A 17,289-nucleotide genomic window follows, 5' to 3' on the forward strand; every position below is an offset into this window, starting at 1 on the left:
CTGGGTCTGATCCAAATGTGTCAAAAGACAACAGAAGCCTTCCAGTGCCAACATTGCATCTCACATGGAAACTGATTTGCTTTACATCAAAAAACATAAGCTTTACTCCCTTCAGCACCTCTGCCAGGCACCTATGTCAGATTTTTAAGGTGTCTTTTAAAGTGTATATTTCACTTTTGAGGTTGAATCCCGACAAGACAGAAGTACTGTTTGTGGGGGACAGGAGGCGGGCAGGTGTGGAGGACTCCCTGGTCCTGAATGGGGTAACCAAGTGCGCAGCCTGGGAGTCATTTTGGACTCACAGCTGTCCATGGAGGCGCAGGTCAATTCTGTGTCCAGGGCAGCTGTCTATCAGCTCCATCTGGTATGCAGGCTGAGACCCTACCTGCCCGCGAACTGTCTCGCCAAAGTGGTGTATGCTCTAGTTATCTCTCGCTTGGACTACTGCAATGCGCTCTACGTGGGGCTACCTTTAAAGGTGACCCGGAAACTACAACTAACCCAGAATAGGGCAGCTAGACTGGTGACTGGGAGCGGCCGCCGAGACCACATAACACCGGTCCTGAAAGACCTACATTGGCTCCCAGTACGTTTCCGAGCACAATTCAAAGTGTTGGTGCTGACCTTTAAAGCCCTAAATGGCCTCGGTCCAGTATACCTGAAGGAGCATCTCCTCCCCCATCGTTCTGCTCGGACACTGAGGTCCAGCACCGAGGGCCTTCTGGCGGTTCCCTCGCTACTAGAAGCCAAGTTACAGGGAACCAGGCAGAGGGCCTTCTCCGTAGTGGCACCCACCCTGTGGAATGCCCTCCCACCAGAGGTCAAAGAGAATAACAATTACCAGACCTTTAGAAGGCATCTCAAGGCAGCCCTGTTTAGGGAAGCTTTTAATGTATGATGGATTTCTGTATTTTAATATTTTGTTGGAAGCCGCCCAGAGTGGCTGGGGGAACCCGGCCAGATGGGCGGGGTATAAATAAATTATTATTATTATTATTATTATTATTATTATTATTATTATTATTTATTTGCCCAGGTCTTGAATGATCAAAATTTGACATATAATGATTAGCACCCAGGATTAGTATAATATATAATATATCAACCAATGGAAACTTCTAGATCAGAAGGGTTTACTTTCTGACAGATTATTGACCCCCAGAACGGTTTTTTTTTAAAAAAATGTATATGCAATTTTGTATCATTTTAATCTTGTTTTGAGCTTTAAAATTTTACTTGTGCTTGTACCACTAGTTGGTGGATTTTACAAGTTTATAAATTGTTTTATGGGGTTCCTGTTTGGCTGCCATGGCGAGCGGCTGTACCATAACAGCAGAGCCCTTTTGTGTGGATAACAAGGATAATATGGGAGTAATTATCCTCCCCCAACCCCCCCCCCCCAGGGCCAGGGGGGGCAACCCACCCGCAGATCGTCCGATACCTGCTGCCCATCCTGAAGGAACGCGGGGGGCAGGGGGAGCTAGGTGCAATGCACCATGCGTCTTGGGAACTCTCCACAGCCGGTGCCATGAGCAGAGGACACCTGTTTTTTAAGATAAAAATTCGGACTTAATTAACTTAATGAACTAGAGGAGATAAAATAACTTGCTGATTTAACCGCCACTGAGAAGGACTCGATCTGGAGAAAGTCTTTTGTTGTAACTAAAGGACAACTGTTTGAAATATGTGAGTGGACGCTAAGCTTAACTATGAAATGGACTGTGTGAAATTTTGACTATGACTCTGGCAATGACCATTAAGAGAAAGATGAAAGGAATTCCTGATTGGAGTTATTGTGTTTGTGCGGAGGCAACATCTCATTAGCAGCTGGAAAGAGACCAAAGAGAAGAATTCTGGGTATCTGCCTGGGATTAATGGTGGACTGTAACCCAGTTAAAATTATCCCTGTGAGCAGAAAATGAAAGTAACATCGCTGAGGAGCAAGAACAACAGCACAAAGGACTGACCCACTTGTTGAATTAACTGATGGATTAATTGTATAGCCCCAGGGGGAGGTGAGCCTTTATTATTCTCTTTTGATATATTTGTACTTGCAGTTTTAGCTGGTAAACCTCCCCCGAAAGGCAACTGTTTGAAATATGCAAGCAGGCCCGAAAGAGCATCCTGCTGCCATTGTGATTTAATTATAATACTGACTGGGTGAAGATTCTGACAGCTACCCTCAGTGGAAGGATGGAATGAATTCTGGACAGGAGTTATGGTGTTTCGGCAGAGGTACCAGCATGTTGAGAGATGGAGCGAGATTACAGAGGGGAATTCCGGGTGTCTGCCCGGAGCTAAGGGCATCTCTTTGTTTGGGATGTTATTATGGCTCCTGTGAGCAGAAACCGAAAATGGAATTGCTGGAGTGTGGATAACAACAGGGAAAAATATTTCCTACAGAACTAAGAAGGTGAAAGTTGAACAGACCAGTGGTTGCAAAAATAAATGAAAATTAAATGAAGGATTAGCATCAGAATGGTTCATTGATTAATGAAGAAATGCAATGTAACATTAGATGATCAGCACTTTGCGAAATTCAGAGCATGGGAAGTTACCCAAAGATATATAATTTGGCATTTATATTTGGCTTTTCAGATTGTATTGTAATTTAGAATGTTTTAATGTGGTTTTTATTGGTTTATTAAATTGGAAAACTTAATAAATATTATTTTTTAAAACTATATAAATTGTTTTAAAGCTGCTCTAGTTGCTCTTTAGATTTATTTTTCATTCTGTTATGTATTTATTGGTTTGAAGCAATTACACCTAATTTTAATGTGATTCTAAGCTGCCTTGTTTACATGTTCTAAATGCAGCTCGTTTTAACCAGTAACACCTCATGTTATTCTAACCAAGGCAATGTCCAAAACTGCTCTTACCAGTTTGGTTGTTTTTTCTCTTTTTTCTGAAACTGCCACCACCTTTTGATCTTTTTTGCGTCCTTGTTCGAATTTTTTTGATGTGTTTTGCTGTTTTAAAAAGATGTGTTGCTATTATGCCATAATGCTGTCACACAGAAGAAGAAGCTGCGGCAGCAAAATAAAAATAAAAATGCCTCAACAGCTGCAGGAGAGGCACAGCACACAAAATACCCCAGATGAAAGGTTTTTTTAAAAAAATTGTAATTTTAATACATCTGCTAAGCAATACCTTTAGTGGAAGTCGCATCTTCTTTATCAGCATTTTCTTTACATGACCTGTTAAAGGTATCACCCGAAAGACGTAAATTGACAACCCATTTGATTATGGAAGATGCTGCTGTTTTCCTGAAGTCATCTGAAATAAATGACATACTATTTTGGACTTTGTCCCATTAAGCAAAACACAAGTTATATATATGACAGAGCCTTGGGGAGTTTTGTAAGAATTTGGTGAGAGCATTACAAAGTCCACATAAATCCAGTAAACATTTTGCCGAACCATAACCTCAGTGTGGCAAGTAAATGACCACAGGGCAACTTTTAGTTCTGCAACTGCAAGTGTTTTCGTGGACAGAGCCGGGTTTAGGTTTGGTGAGGCCCTAAGCTACTGAAGGTTGCTGTTTAGTCGTTTAGTCGTGTCCGACTCTTCGTGACCCCATGGACCATAGCACGCCAGGCACTCCTGTCTTCCACTGCCTCCCGCAGTTTGGTCAAACTCATGTTCGTAGCTTCAAGAACACTGTCCAACCATCTCATCCTCTGTCATCCCCTTCTCCTAGTGCCCTCAATCTTTCCCAACATCAGGGTCTTTTCCAGGGAGACTTCTCTTCTCATGAGGTGGCCAAAGTATTGGAGCCTCAGCTTCATGATCTGTCCTTCCAGTGAGCGCTCAGGGCTAATTTCCCCTTCATGGATCAATGCCTTGTCGGGGCGAAGGGGCTTGAATAACTCAGAGAAGCTATGAGCTATGCCATGCAGGGCCACCCAAGATGGACAGGACATAGTGGAGAGTTTTGACTAAATGTGATCAACCTGGAGAAGGAACTGGCAAGCCACTCCAGTATCCCTGCCAAGAAAACTCCATGGACAAAGACTGAAGGTAATGGGGCCCTTTATATGTCCAGCTCTCCTTTGTCAACAATTGTCGCTGTTTTTTGTGTTGAAAATATGCTATATGGTAATTTATGGACCTAACAGGTATCTAAAGCCATTTGCTGTATGTAGGTTTTAATTTATTTGTTTTTTTTATCTTATAGTTTGGAAATGTACATCCAGGTGGTTTTTTCCTTTAATTTTTTTTGGGGGGTCCCAAGCATAGCTGTCAAGTTTTCCCTTTTCTCGCGAGGAAGCCTATTCAGCATAAGGGAATTTCCCTTTTAAAAAGGGAGAACTTGACAGCTATGCCCCCAAGAGAGTGGGGCCCTAAGCTATAGCTTGTTTAGTTTATACGTATATCTGGCACTTTTCAAGATGGCCTGCATGAGTCACTGAGCATGCCCCCCACCCCAAAGGAAAATAACTGTGCATGTTTAAAAGTACCGTAAGCATATAAAACATTTCTGCCTATCGAGGCTAAAACCGTGCCACGTTCCCAAGACCGAAAGGAAAGAAATTTAAAGCAACTCACCAATAAAATCTAGTTTCTCGTCGTCCATGCAAATGCCGTAACACCGAGGGAAGAAAGAGTTTGGGTTGGCTGACACATACCATGGCAAATTCCTCATATGCAAACAAAGCCCAATCTTTAAATAAAACAAGGGGATTACCTGAGGTTTGTTGCTTTAATAGACACGTGCAAGTCAAAAGAAAAAGGAAGGATTCTGTGATTCTAAGAAAACAATCCTGCCTGTCTCCAAATGTGTAAAAATGATATATGTTCTATATAAGTCTGCTTACGGAGTGAGCTCCCATGGCTCTGTCCCAGCTCCTGCCAACCTAGCAGTTTGAAAGCATGCCAGCACAAGTAGATAAATACCGTATTTTCCCGTGTATAAGACTATATTTTTGCTTTTTAAAAAAATAATTAGCCAAGAATTGGGTATTGTCTTATACACGGATGTGAATGCAGGGGGGGGGAGGTGTGATTAATGGCAGCAGCAACCAGGAGATTGGCAGCGGTGATTGGGCGGGTGATTGGTGCCTGCGGCAAGACTTGCTGTCGATTGGCTGTGGCAATTGGGCAGGTGATTGGTGGCTGTGACAAGTGGGTGGCGGCGGCGAGCGGGCACACAATTGGCCGCAGCGAGGTGTGCGATCATCAGTGGCTCTGGCAAGCGATCGGCAGTGGTGGGCAGGCGGGTGAGTGATTGCCAGAAGTGACCTCCCCCACCCTCCCAAAACTTAATTTCTTAATTTTGGGTTTAAAAAAATAGGGGTCGTCTTATACATGGCACAGAAAAATATGGTCGGTACCACTGCAGCAGGAAGGTAAACGGCGTTTCTGGTGTCCCATTGCACCAGAAGCGATTTAGTCATGTTGGCCACATGACCCGGAAAGCTGTCTGTGGACAAATGCGGCTCCCTCAGCCTGAAAGTGGAGATGAGCGGCGCACCCCATGGTTGAATTCAACTGGACTTAACCATCCAGGGATCCTTTACTTTTACCTTTTTTACTTCACTCTATCAGGTACTGTAGGGCTGTGGGCTAGAGATGCTTCTCCTCCCTGCAAACCAATGCAGTCTTTGGACACATGTATCCAGAGATCAGCCTTCATCTTTAAATTACGTTTTCACTCTGCTTTCTCTCAGAGTAGCTTGCATACAGTTCCCACTGAGGGAGTTTACATGACCAGACCTTCTTGGCTTCAGCAGTACTGTGGAAGGGGTATCAGAAAAACACCCCGGCTGTTTTTGGGAGGTGGGAGCAGGGTCGTGACCAACCATGGCCCCCACCAACCATGCATTCAGCGTGCATAGGAGCATTGCAGCATTCTGGTGAAAATTGCTGCTGTTGGCAGGTTTTATCTGTGGACAGGAATGGAAATTGGTCAAGTGAATGATGCCATCAGTATTTGTAAGAGCCTTATGCATCATTGAAGAGGCCCGCAAGGTGATTTCTGATTTCCTAATGGGATGGACGAGAGTTTGCCAGCAAGCAAGCACTAAGGCTCTGTTTTTCTCCTGTTCAACAGAATCCCTTCCATTCAGGAAACGGTTCTGCCCAGACCCAAAACATGGCGTGGTGATACAAAGGAAGGAATTAGACCAGGGGTCGGCAAACTATGGCCTGTGGGCCGGATCCGGCACAATTGCCCTCAGGATCCAGCCCACGGACATTCCATGAATTCTGTTTGTTCATTTTTTCCAGCGGTGCCACTTTTTGGCACCATTCCCCCCCCCCCTCCCTCTCACACACCGCAACACCTCCTCTCTCCCTCCTCCCTGCCCTGCATAGTGGAGGAAGGGGGCTGGGCTGAGCTGGCTGAGCGCCATTTTGAGTAGCACTTTTCTGGAGCCAGCCAGCCAGCCCTTTCAGGTTGCTCGTCTCCCAGCCATGGCTTCTGTGCCTGCCTTGCGATCGGCAGAGGCTGGTGGCGGCAGCGGTGGAGGGACGAGCGGCTTTGCAGCAGCATAGGTAGGCAGGGGGAGGGGAGGGGTTGGGGAGAGAGGGGGAGAGAGAGAGGTGCCCCCTCCGCAGTGTGCGGTCCGGCCTGCCACAAGGTCTGGGGGACGGTGAACTGGCTCCCTCCAAAAAAAAAGTTTTTGCTGACCCCTGAATTAGACCAAGGCACTGGCCCATTGCAAAGGGCCAGTTAACAGTAGATACCTTGTGCTTATAAAATCCTGCAAGGAAAAGGTGGCAAGCGTTGGAAGAAAATCAGGAAGGAGGTGGAAGCTGACAAGTGAGAGCTTGTGCTTTGCAAGAACCTGGGTGGAACAATAAAAAGGTAAAGGGACCCCTGACCATTAGGTCCAGTCGTGACCGACTCTGGGGTTTCGCGCTCATCTCGCATTATTGGCCGAGGGAGCTGGCGTATAGCTTCCAGGTCATGTGGCCAGCATGACAAAGCCGCTTCTGGCAAACCAGAGCAGCACATGGAAACGCCGTTTACCTTCCCGCTGTAGCGGTTCCTATTTATCTACTTGCATTTTGACGTGCTTTCGAACTGCTAGGTTGGCAGGAGCTGGGACCAAGCAACGGGAGCTCACCCCGTCACAGGGATTCGAACCGCCGACCTTCTGATCAGCAAGCCCTAGGCTCAGTGGTTTAACCACAGAGCCACCTGGGTCCCAACAATACAATCCTTCTAAACAAGATGAAAGAGGTTCTCACCAGCTGCTTTTTATCTTGTAAGTGGTATTGATCAGTAATAAGTGTAAGCAATCAAAGCTCACCCAATTAGGATGTGTTCCCTAATCAATACCAATGCTGAGCTTTCTTTATTGGTGGGGGTTGTTTCTGACAAAATGGGTGGATTTTATTTTGATTTCCTAAAATTCCAAAACAATGTGGGGGATGGAAAGGGATGGAAAGCACCGATTCGGCTACAAGACTGCTTTTCTTGCACAGAAAATCCCACACGTTGCTTTCTTTACAGTTCTGATACCAGAAGTCAGTCGCTGCTGTAATGGCAAGTTATCCTACCCACTATTTGCGATACTTACTTTAGTTGTAAAGGAGCCAGTTCTTGCGTAATGGTTCAGCATCTGATCAATGTGGAGATTGTAGTAATCAACAGCATCCTTTTTTATCGTCCAGTAAAAGGTAGTTTCTTCATTTCTTACCAACCTAGACTGGCCCAAAGAAGACTGCATTATGATTCCACCAGGAAACTCCTACCCTACGAACCCAATATTTATTTATTTCATAAAATTCATATGCCTCTTGATTGTTGTTTCTTCAGCATGCAAACCGCCTTGTGAATGGGCATATAGAAAGGCAGTATACAAATTAAAAGCGAAATGAAAATGAAACTAAAAAGCATGAAAGCGGTTTACAAAAAAAGATAAAGAAATAAAATTATCACAAAAAGTTACCACCAGAATTTCATAATAATTATAATTATAATGAAATATTTATACCCCACCAAACTGCCTGGGTTTTCCCAGCCACTCTGGCCGGCTCCCAACAGAATATTAAAAACAAAATACAGTGGTACCTCGGTTTAAGTACACAATTGGTTCCGGAAGTCTGTACTTAACCCGAAGCGTACTTAACCTGAAGCGAACTTTCCCATTGAAAGTAATGGAAAGCGGATTAATCCGTTCCAGACAGGTCCGCGGAGTACTTAAACTGAAAGTACTCAAACCGAAGCGTACTTAAACCGAGGTATGACTGTAAAGCATCAAACATTCAGATGCCTTCTAAAAGTCAGATAGTTGTTTATTTCCTTGACATCTGATGGGAGGGCATTCCACAGGGTGGGCACCACTACCAAGAAGGCCCTCTGCCTGTAACCTCACTTCTTGCAATGAGGGAACCACCAGAAGGCCCTCGGAGCTGGACCTCAGTGTCTGGGCTGAACAATGGGGGTGGAGACGCTCCTTCAGGTATACTGGTCCAAGGCTGTTTAGGGCTTTAAAGGTCAGCACCAACACTTTGAATTGTGCTCGGAAATGTACTGCAAGCCAATGTAGGTCTTTCAGGACTGGTGTTATATGGTCTCAGTGGCTGCTCCCAGTCACCAGTCTGCTGCCTCATTCTGAATTAGTTGTAGTTTCTGGGTCACCTTCAAAGGTAACCTTTTATACAGAAAGTTAAAAACCACCATAGAATAGACTGAAACAAATTGAAACTCAGGCAGACTTTCTAAACATCTGGGTAAAGGTAAGGGTACCTCTGACCTTTAGGTCCAGTCGCGGACGACTCTGGGGTTGCGGCTCTCATCTCGCTCTATAGGCTGAGGGAGCCGGCGTTTGTCCAGACAGCTTCCGGGTCATGTGGCCAGCATGACTAAGCCGCTTCTGGCGAAACCAGAGCAGCGCACGGAAACGCTGTTTACCTTCCTACCTATTTATCTACTTGCATTTTTACGTGCCTTCAAACTGCTAGGTTGGCAGGAGCTGGGACCGAGCAATGGGAGCTCACCCCATCTCGGGGATTCAAACCGCCGACCTTCCGATCAGCAAGCCCTAGGCTCTGTGGTTTAGACCACAGTGCCACCCGCTGGGTAGGCTTGTCTAAATAAGAATATCTTTAGCAGGCGCCAAAAGGAATACAGTGAAGGCACCTGCCTGATTTCTATACTTTTACAAGTGGACCAAACTACAAGCGGCATTTGTCATGTGCTGAAACAAGCATGCGTAACTTGGTCACTCTTATCTTGGACAAAAAAACAGGTGGGTGGCTCTGATTTGGAACATTCGCTCAATCCAGCTCACAGTATCACACTGGTTTTCAGCTAAAGGGTGCCCTCTATTTGGGCGCGAGTTGTCCTCAAAAGTGTTGTTTGCACCAACTCTGCTTTCTCTCCAAAAAAATATCAATTGCCAGGTTCTGCACACTTACATAAACATGTGACTAGTTTCATGTTTCACCGTGATCTGCCCCCAAATATTGGTCCCATGTTTGGGGGCATATCATGGTGCCATGAGAGGAATCCGGGGACACTTTTTTAAAAAAAAAACACAGTAGCAACAGAGAGTCAGTAGTGGGGATGGTGAGGCAAAAGACCCTGGGCCCAAGCACACATGCATATTGTATAAAGGTGCAAAGCTATTCTTTCGCACCCTGTGAAACATAAATGTGCAGAGTTTTTTTTAAAGAAACTGGGCAATGCCCGCCTGCCCAAGACTCCCAAGCCTCCCCCGATCTGTCAAAACAAAGGAGGAAGGGGACAGGAGATCTGTACCACCGGACGTCCCCGGTTCCCTTTCGGCAGTGGCGGCAGCAGCGAGCAGCTCCTGAAGCCAGTCAGAGCCAACTGTGCTACCAGGCTGGCTCCGGGCTGCTGAGGCTGCCGCTGCCACATTTTCTGGGGACAGATTTGCAAATCTGGGGACATTCCGGGGACGGAATTTGTCCGGGGAGAGATTTGCAAATCCGGGGACTGTCCCCGGGAACCGGGGACGTCTGATAATGCTCCAGTGAACCCATCCAGACAAAACAGTCCTTGCTACATCTCACATGGCTGTGGTGGCTTTGTAGGTTTGGGGGAACTGCAAAAATTTTCGGGGGGAGCGTGAAGGAGGTGGAACCTGACAAACAGCCCAATGAGGATGAAGCTTGCTCTGTGGCCAAAATATGTTGCCCAACGGTGGGGAGGTGTGTGGAAAATCAGGGGAAGGGGAATGAAATCCAGAGCAGATTTTTCATATCTATTTCACAAAGGTTGCTTCACTGGAACGCTCATTACCCCTGTAACCTTACCATTATATCATGGATGTCATTTGAATTGGCAATCTGACCTTCCTCATCGCGCAAAGTAGTTTTGCTTTCTTTTCAGAGAGCCGGGAAAAATAACAGAACAGGAATCATCAGTATGTTGCTTTCAGACAAGTCAAGGAGATTGCAGCAAATTAAACTGAGCAGGAACTCAGAGGAACTGAGTTCCCTTACCTTTCAATTAATTATATTGGTCTGGCCAGGCTAACCCAATGCCTGAGCCAAAATTCCACCTATATCTGTATTCAATAAAGTTGTGGCCATTTCTAATCCAGATCATTGTCTGCTTGAGTTTATTAATCCCATTTTACAGTTAGCAACTCACCGGGAGGGTGTGGCACTACAACTGGGCCCTCCACAAACAAACTTAGTGGTGAGTTCCTCCACCATATTTCCCCCAAGAGGACACAGCTTTGCCAGCGCTCCAGCAAAGCGGCATGGTTCCCCCCCTTCCCCCAATGGCTTGGGGTACTTGGGAGATGTGGGGGTGTGGGCGCAGAGGCATAGGAATGGGGGGGGACATTCGGCGCCCGCCTGTGACTCCCAAGCCTGCCCTGAGCTGTCGATTGGGGTGTGTGACAAAAAAATCCACACTGGGTACCACCACCTGGGCTTGCTACGCCTCTGCATCAGGGGCGTGGCTAACACAAGTAAAATTTCTGAATAGGGGTAATGCATAAGGCACATCTTACTCCAATGCCATTCATAAAGATTTTACTACAAGAAGGGGGGGCAGTGCTTAGTCTGAATGCACCAGGCCTCATCACCAGAACTTATTTTCAGTGTTGGGATTTAGACCTACGGTAGGAATCCTTCAGCCAAGTGTAAACTGTAGGGCTGCCATACGTACAGAATTTCCCAGAAATATCCGGCATTCGGAATAGCGTCTGGACAGAATTTCCGGGAAATTGGTAAAAATGTATGAGAAAATCCAGGCACTATGGCATAGGTAGGCAAAATAAGGCCCGGGGGCCGGATCCAGCCCAATCGCCTTCTAAATCCAGCCTGCAGACGGTCCGGGAATCAGCGGTTTTTTTACATGAGTAGAATGCGTCCTTTTATTTAAAATGCATCTCTGGGTTATTTGTGGGGCTTAGGAATTCGTTCTTTTTTCACCCAAAATATAGTCCAGCCCACCACATGGTCTGAGGGACGGTGGACCGGCCCACGGCTGAAAAAGGTTGTGGACCCCTGAGCTAGAATGTTTGTCCTACGGGATCGCCTCTCCTGGTATGCCCCGCGGAGGACCTTAAGGTCCACAAACAACAATACTCTGGAGATCCCGAGCCATAAGGTGACTAGATTGGCCTCTACTAGGGCCAGGGCCTTTTCAGTATTGGCCCCAACTTGGTGGAACGCTCTTTCACAGGAGACCAGGGCCCTGCAGGATTTGTCATCTTTCCGCAGGGCCTGCAAGACAGAGTTGTTCCGCCTAGCCTTTGGGCTGGACTTAGTCTGACCCCTGTGTTTTCCTCCCTCATGGCTTACTTAAAATGAGGCTGCATTTCAAATTTTAACATTGTATTTTAATCTGTATTTCAATTAATTGCTTTTTATGTTTTATTGTAATTTTATTGGTGTTAGCCGCCCTGAGCCCGGTTTTGACTGGAGAGGGCGGGGTATAAATAAAATTTATTATTATTATTACTATTATTACTATTATTATTAGCATTCTGTGACATCGCAGTAGCTAATAGCAGCACTTTTTTCTGGGGGGAAGGAAGGGTACACATATCCCTAAACAATATGAGTAGAAAAATGAGAGTACGCCTAAGCATTTATTTATTTTTAAGAAAAAAAAGCACTGTCTATGAAACTTGAAGACAGGCACCAGGCAACTCTTGGCTGTGAGAAAGAAATAAGCATGCAAAAGCCTGCAAAGAATTCTCCCTTCCCCCATGATAATCAAGTTAAACCATTAAGAACTACCAAGGTACCCGCAATAACTTCCCCCCCCTAAAGGTCAAAGCAGTAAAATATAAACTTGCATGCTTATTTCTAATATTTTTATGCCTATTTCTACACAGATAAAAAGCAGGGGGAAGTATTTGAAAGTGGGTAATGGCATTTGAAGGGCTCTTACCAGATTTGACAACGCGTTCAGCGTCATTCCCTTCCTCTTTGTGGTCTGGAATGTCGCCTTTAACGGTGTGCTTTCTCTCTACCCAGCCTCTCTTTCTTAAAGATGCACGGATTACTGGGTAAGGTCCACAGATTGTAAAAATTCTCTTTTCCTGAAATCACAGGCAAATGCCTTTCAGACTCAGAGCAGACAAGATAGAGGAGATTTCTGATGTACAGCTCCCACAGTTTCATTTTTTAGCAATTTAGCATCCCTATACCTTTTTTTTTTTTAGTAATTTGGCACCGCCTCCTTGGGCAGCTGTTGGAGCTCCTGCAGCCAATTGGAAGCCATGTTGGACATTCGGGTTCCAAAGAACGTTCGCAAACCGGAACACTCACTTCCAGGTTTGCGGTGTTCGGGAGCCAAAACGTTCGAGTACGAAGGTGTTCAGGATCCAAGGTACGGCTGTATGCACAAAATAATCTAATGCACCCGCACAGTGTATGTCTTTCCTAGCTTGGATGAGGTCCTCTCCATTGTGGCCGTGGCATAACCGCGTCCACTAATTCATACAAACTTGGGAGTAGCAGGAAGAGTCCCACAAAACCGCAGGTTAGGATTCCGGGCCCATCACTAGGAACATCACCATCCAAGCTTACTTCCCCTCCCTTCCTGTTCTTGCAGTCATCTCCACAGTGCTATCCAAGAGGGTGAATGCGTTGACACAGCTGTCAACCTTCCCCTTTTTTGCTGGAAATTCCCTTATTCCAGCACCGTTTCCCACTGTTGTTAGATATACCGTAGACTGTCCCCGGGACAGGTGAGGCTGCTGATCCCTTATTTTCAAATCCGAAAGTTGACAGCTATGGTCAAGGAGAGCGCAAGCCATGCTGGGAAAGGCTATCCTCCAAGATCTCTAGGCCCTGACACGTTCCTGGCAATGTCACGGAGAGCACAATGATGGCTACAGGCTCTTCAAACAATTCCAGCACCCTCAAGTGTCCATGCCATTCAGAAGAACTCTGAGGCGGAGCTGTGAGAAACAGCAGCCCCAAAGCCATTGAGTTGATCTGGACCCGGTCTGGCTCTACCCATAGGTGCCAACTCCCAGATGGAAAAATCCAGGATCGGCAGTGGCGCGGCACCGGAAGTCGCACTGCGGCCGTTTTGGAACAGGACAGAGCAGCACCGGAAGTCGCTTCTACGCATGCTCTGACGATTTCCAAAATGGCCGCAGCGCCAGAAATCACTTCTGCACATGTCCAGAGACTCCTGACATGCGCAGAAGGAGCCTCCCTGGGCCGGTAAGAATCTGGGGGATTTACGGAGTTTTTAAAAAACCGGGCTGCCAGCGGGAAACGGCTGGAAAAACGGGGGTTTCCCAGGGAATACGGGAGACTTGGCAGCTATGGCTCTACCTCATCACTGTGGAATAGCAACTTGCTAGGGGGAAATAATAAATGCGAAGACACCTGAAAGCACTGTTTGAAACCCCCATTTTTCTAGGCACATTTTGCAACAGGAAATTTCCTTAGCACGAGCAGTTTCTGAACTCTGGGTGCATTACTACGCCTAAGATTTCAGATTAAAACTGCCGAGTGGAAGGAAAGGCTTAAACCTGCAAAAAGCTGTTTACCAGAGGAAGAAGTGGAATGAGTCCAGAACTTTGAGCAGGGAATCTCTCTTTCAAACATTTTCTTGACTCTCAGGGACGGGGAGGTTATGCCTCCAGATGTAAACTGAAAAATTGGGAAATATTTATTATAGGATGGAAGAAGAGAAAATAAGCCAAGAGCAGTGATGAGTTTGCAAACTGCTGCTGTGTGGGCTTTTGAGTTTCAAGCAATTGATTTTTTTTAGAATCTTTTTTGTTGGTTGGATGCATTCCGCTTTCTTCCTCTTTCAGAATCAATAGTACCATATTTATTGAAGCAAATTTGTTATACGCATGCTAATAATACAGTACAACCAATAAATACTTTGGATTTAAAAAAACTATTTCTAGTCACATATACCCTGATGGCCTTCTCTGTTAAAAATCTTGCAAGTTTGTATTTGTCTATTTTGGGGGGAGGAGGCAACTCTTCCACAGTCCTCGAGGTCAGCTCTAAAAGTATAAAGAAAATATCACATTACCAAAATAAACAAGAAAAATACAAAATTGGTTATTCAATCAATACAAAGCTGCTTTTGTAGATCCCATCCACTCACACCTTTGGCATTTATAAGCTGTGCTGACACAAGAGAGAGCTAAAAATTAATCCCAGGACGAAAGAGAACCATTTCGCATAGTATTTCAGCATCAAGTTATTTATTTATTTATCCCTTTCCTTTATTTATATCTTTATCATCTGCACTTATATCAGGGCGTTGTGCCACATCAAAGAATAAAAACAGCAAAAAGCATTCACAAAAACCAAGATCCAGGTTTGGGGCAAGTACTGTTTGGTGAGGGAGTCCCAGCAGAGATTTAAAATCACAAAATATGCAGCAAAGTAAAGAGTGGAAATCTAGGTTATTAAACCTTTAAAATGTCCTTGTGAGTTCCTTCCAAAGTTCCCCTCTTCCCCTAGCATAGAAAAAAAAAGACCACACATTTGGTGAGCGAAAAATGGTGTATTGTACTTACAAACTCTCCAAATGTCAGATTCATGTGTTTTCAATACATCAGGCAGAAAACACAGGGAATAAAATTTCATTAAAGTGGTGGTAAGTTCCTAATTATTGGTACAGGCATACAAGAAAAGGTTGTTAGAGCCGTGGGGTCTGAATTTGGAGCAACCAGCTCCAACCTCTTTACACACTGAGCTTCACAAGTAAATGGAAAGGAAACAAAGGCTTAATTACCTTCCTTCCACAGTGACCTACGGTAGCTAAGCCTGGCAGGACAGCTTTCTCTATGGCATTAACCCCTTCATGCATTAATTAGATTTAAGCATGTTGGTTATACATGAGGCTGGTTATCCCACACCAGGTACTGATGCCAGACCTCTCGTAAAAAAAAGTTACATGCCATGGCTGAAGAAACATACATCAGTCAGCACTGGAAACACGCTCATGGGAAGAACATCAAATTAAATAAAATCAAACTAGAGTTTAGAATGCTGTGTAAATGCTACTGAAACACACAACCAGTTTATTACAACACCCAACCCATTTATTCTCCAATAAAGTTAGCCAAAGTTAATGGCAATGAGCCCTTTAACGCCTTAGGGCTTGCTCTTAAAACTCTGCCCACATATACTCTTAAGTCTCTGCCCACACAGAATAAGGCTTTATTGAGCTTTTTTTTTCCCCTCTCTCTTGGATTGTTGCCCCGGGAGAGAATTCAGCAACAAATGCCTTTACAGTGAAGAACATTCCATGTGAGCAGAAGCTGAACCAGGAGTTGATGCCAAGAACGTTTGGGGGATTGTCATCCTGAATTACCAATCCTTGCGCATGTAGACAAGAAATGCACACACACAACCCCCAGTTATTTCAGCTGCACCTCCAAGCTAGCATCCTGGGGCCAGTCTGGACTAACCGTGAACTTTGGTTTGACTTCAATAACAGAATCGCTCTCGAGGTTCTAGGCCCCTGCCCACAATGGGAAATTTCTTCATAGATCATGTAAGCTGAAATCATTTTTAAAAATTTCCATTAACTCTTCCAACAAGGTGTGGAACAGTGGGCGAGATGTTATCCACACGCCACACCTACCCAATAGTTGCTTTGTTTCAGGAAAGTCGAGAATCACTATTGAAGGCTGTAACCCTATGCATAAAAGGGTAAAGGTAAAGGACCCCTGACAGTTAAGTCCAGTCGCGAACGACTCTGGGGTTGTGGTGCTCATCTCGCTTTACTGGCCGAAGGAGCCAGTGTTTGTCCACAGACAGTTTTTCTGGGTCATGTGGCCAGCATGACCAAGCCGCTTCTGGTGAAACCAGAGCAGCGCACGGAAACGCCGTTTACCTTCCCACTGGAGCGGTACCTATTTATCTACTTGCACTTTGACGTGCTGCATACTAACCTGCTAAGAAGCCCCATTGAATTCAAGGTGTTTTACCTTGAGACTTGCCCCACACATTGAGGAGGCCTGGCATCACCAGCACTCTCCCAGCAGCAGCATGCTGGGGAATAGGTCAGTGGTGGGGAGCACGGAGTGAAAATCACTGCGTCTCTCGCCCTACCTGGCCCCACCCGACGAGTCAGCCAGTGGTGAGGGATAGCGGCCCCCTCATTATTGGGGGGAGGGCCTTGGCCCCCTGCCCAGAAATATTTAGGGGGCTGAAGCCCCTTCCATCCCCTATAGTTGGCGCCGCTGTCCAATTTTCCTTCAAATACCCATATTCTTTTTGTTTGGATTTCCTGTCAGAATACACTCAAAGTTCGAATCAACCTTTCTGACCCAATTCCCAATACATTTCTTGAACACAAAGTTGCTGGAGACGTACCAGGAAACAGTCCCTGGTGGCACGAAACTACAGGAAGGCAATTGTCTAAAGCGATTTTCAGGAATTTTTGAGATGGGAGTTCAGGCTTTGCCAGTCCTGTTAGAGGGACAATAAGAACAGAATAACAGGAAACCTGAGAAACAATCCATGAGGTAGCTAGAGCAGTGTTTTATTTATGTGACATAATCATACTATGTTCATTTATGCCTGCACCGCTGAACATGGGATTTTTTACTGTAGCCCATCAGCAAAACTCCTCCAAACAAACAGAAAGAATACACTTCCAGGAAGTAAGATTACAGTACTTGAGATCACAAACCAACAGAGACAGCTACAGACTATACTGTACTGTAGTTTTTAAAGATCTCTGAGTACCTTCCTAAGATCTTTAACACATGTTACATGAAATGCACATCTAAATGTGCTTTAAAAGGTACAGACTGTTTGGGGAGGCAGCAATGCTGATTCAGTGATTCTGAGGGAGCACAAACAAGGGCAAAATTTGGGGTGAACAGTAATTGCATTATGGGACTGCTGGTA

At 45.4% G+C, this 17,289-nt stretch overlaps 1 protein-coding gene across 1 annotated transcript in view; it reads right to left on the minus strand.

Moving 5' to 3' along the window:
• Positions 1–17,289, minus strand: part of TTLL8 (tubulin tyrosine ligase like 8) — a 36,237-nt gene that overhangs the window by 17,903 nt on the left and 1,045 nt on the right. The window contains exons 2-8 of the mRNA XM_035127743.2: positions 16,750–16,845; positions 14,329–14,420; positions 12,332–12,482; positions 10,234–10,301; positions 7,530–7,658; positions 4,552–4,666; positions 3,154–3,279 (exon numbers count right to left, since the gene is read on the minus strand). Coding sequence (XP_034983634.1) covers positions 3,154–3,279; positions 4,552–4,666; positions 7,530–7,658; positions 10,234–10,301; positions 12,332–12,482; positions 14,329–14,420; positions 16,750–16,845 — 777 coding nt within the window. The remainder of the gene's footprint in view (positions 1–3,153; positions 3,280–4,551; positions 4,667–7,529; positions 7,659–10,233; positions 10,302–12,331; positions 12,483–14,328; positions 14,421–16,749; positions 16,846–17,289) is intronic.

The sequence above is a fragment of the Zootoca vivipara genome, chromosome 9 (assembly GCF_965207765.1).
Source record: "Zootoca vivipara chromosome 9, rZooViv2.hap1.1, whole genome shotgun sequence".
NCBI lineage: Eukaryota > Metazoa > Chordata > Lepidosauria > Squamata > Lacertidae > Zootoca > Zootoca vivipara.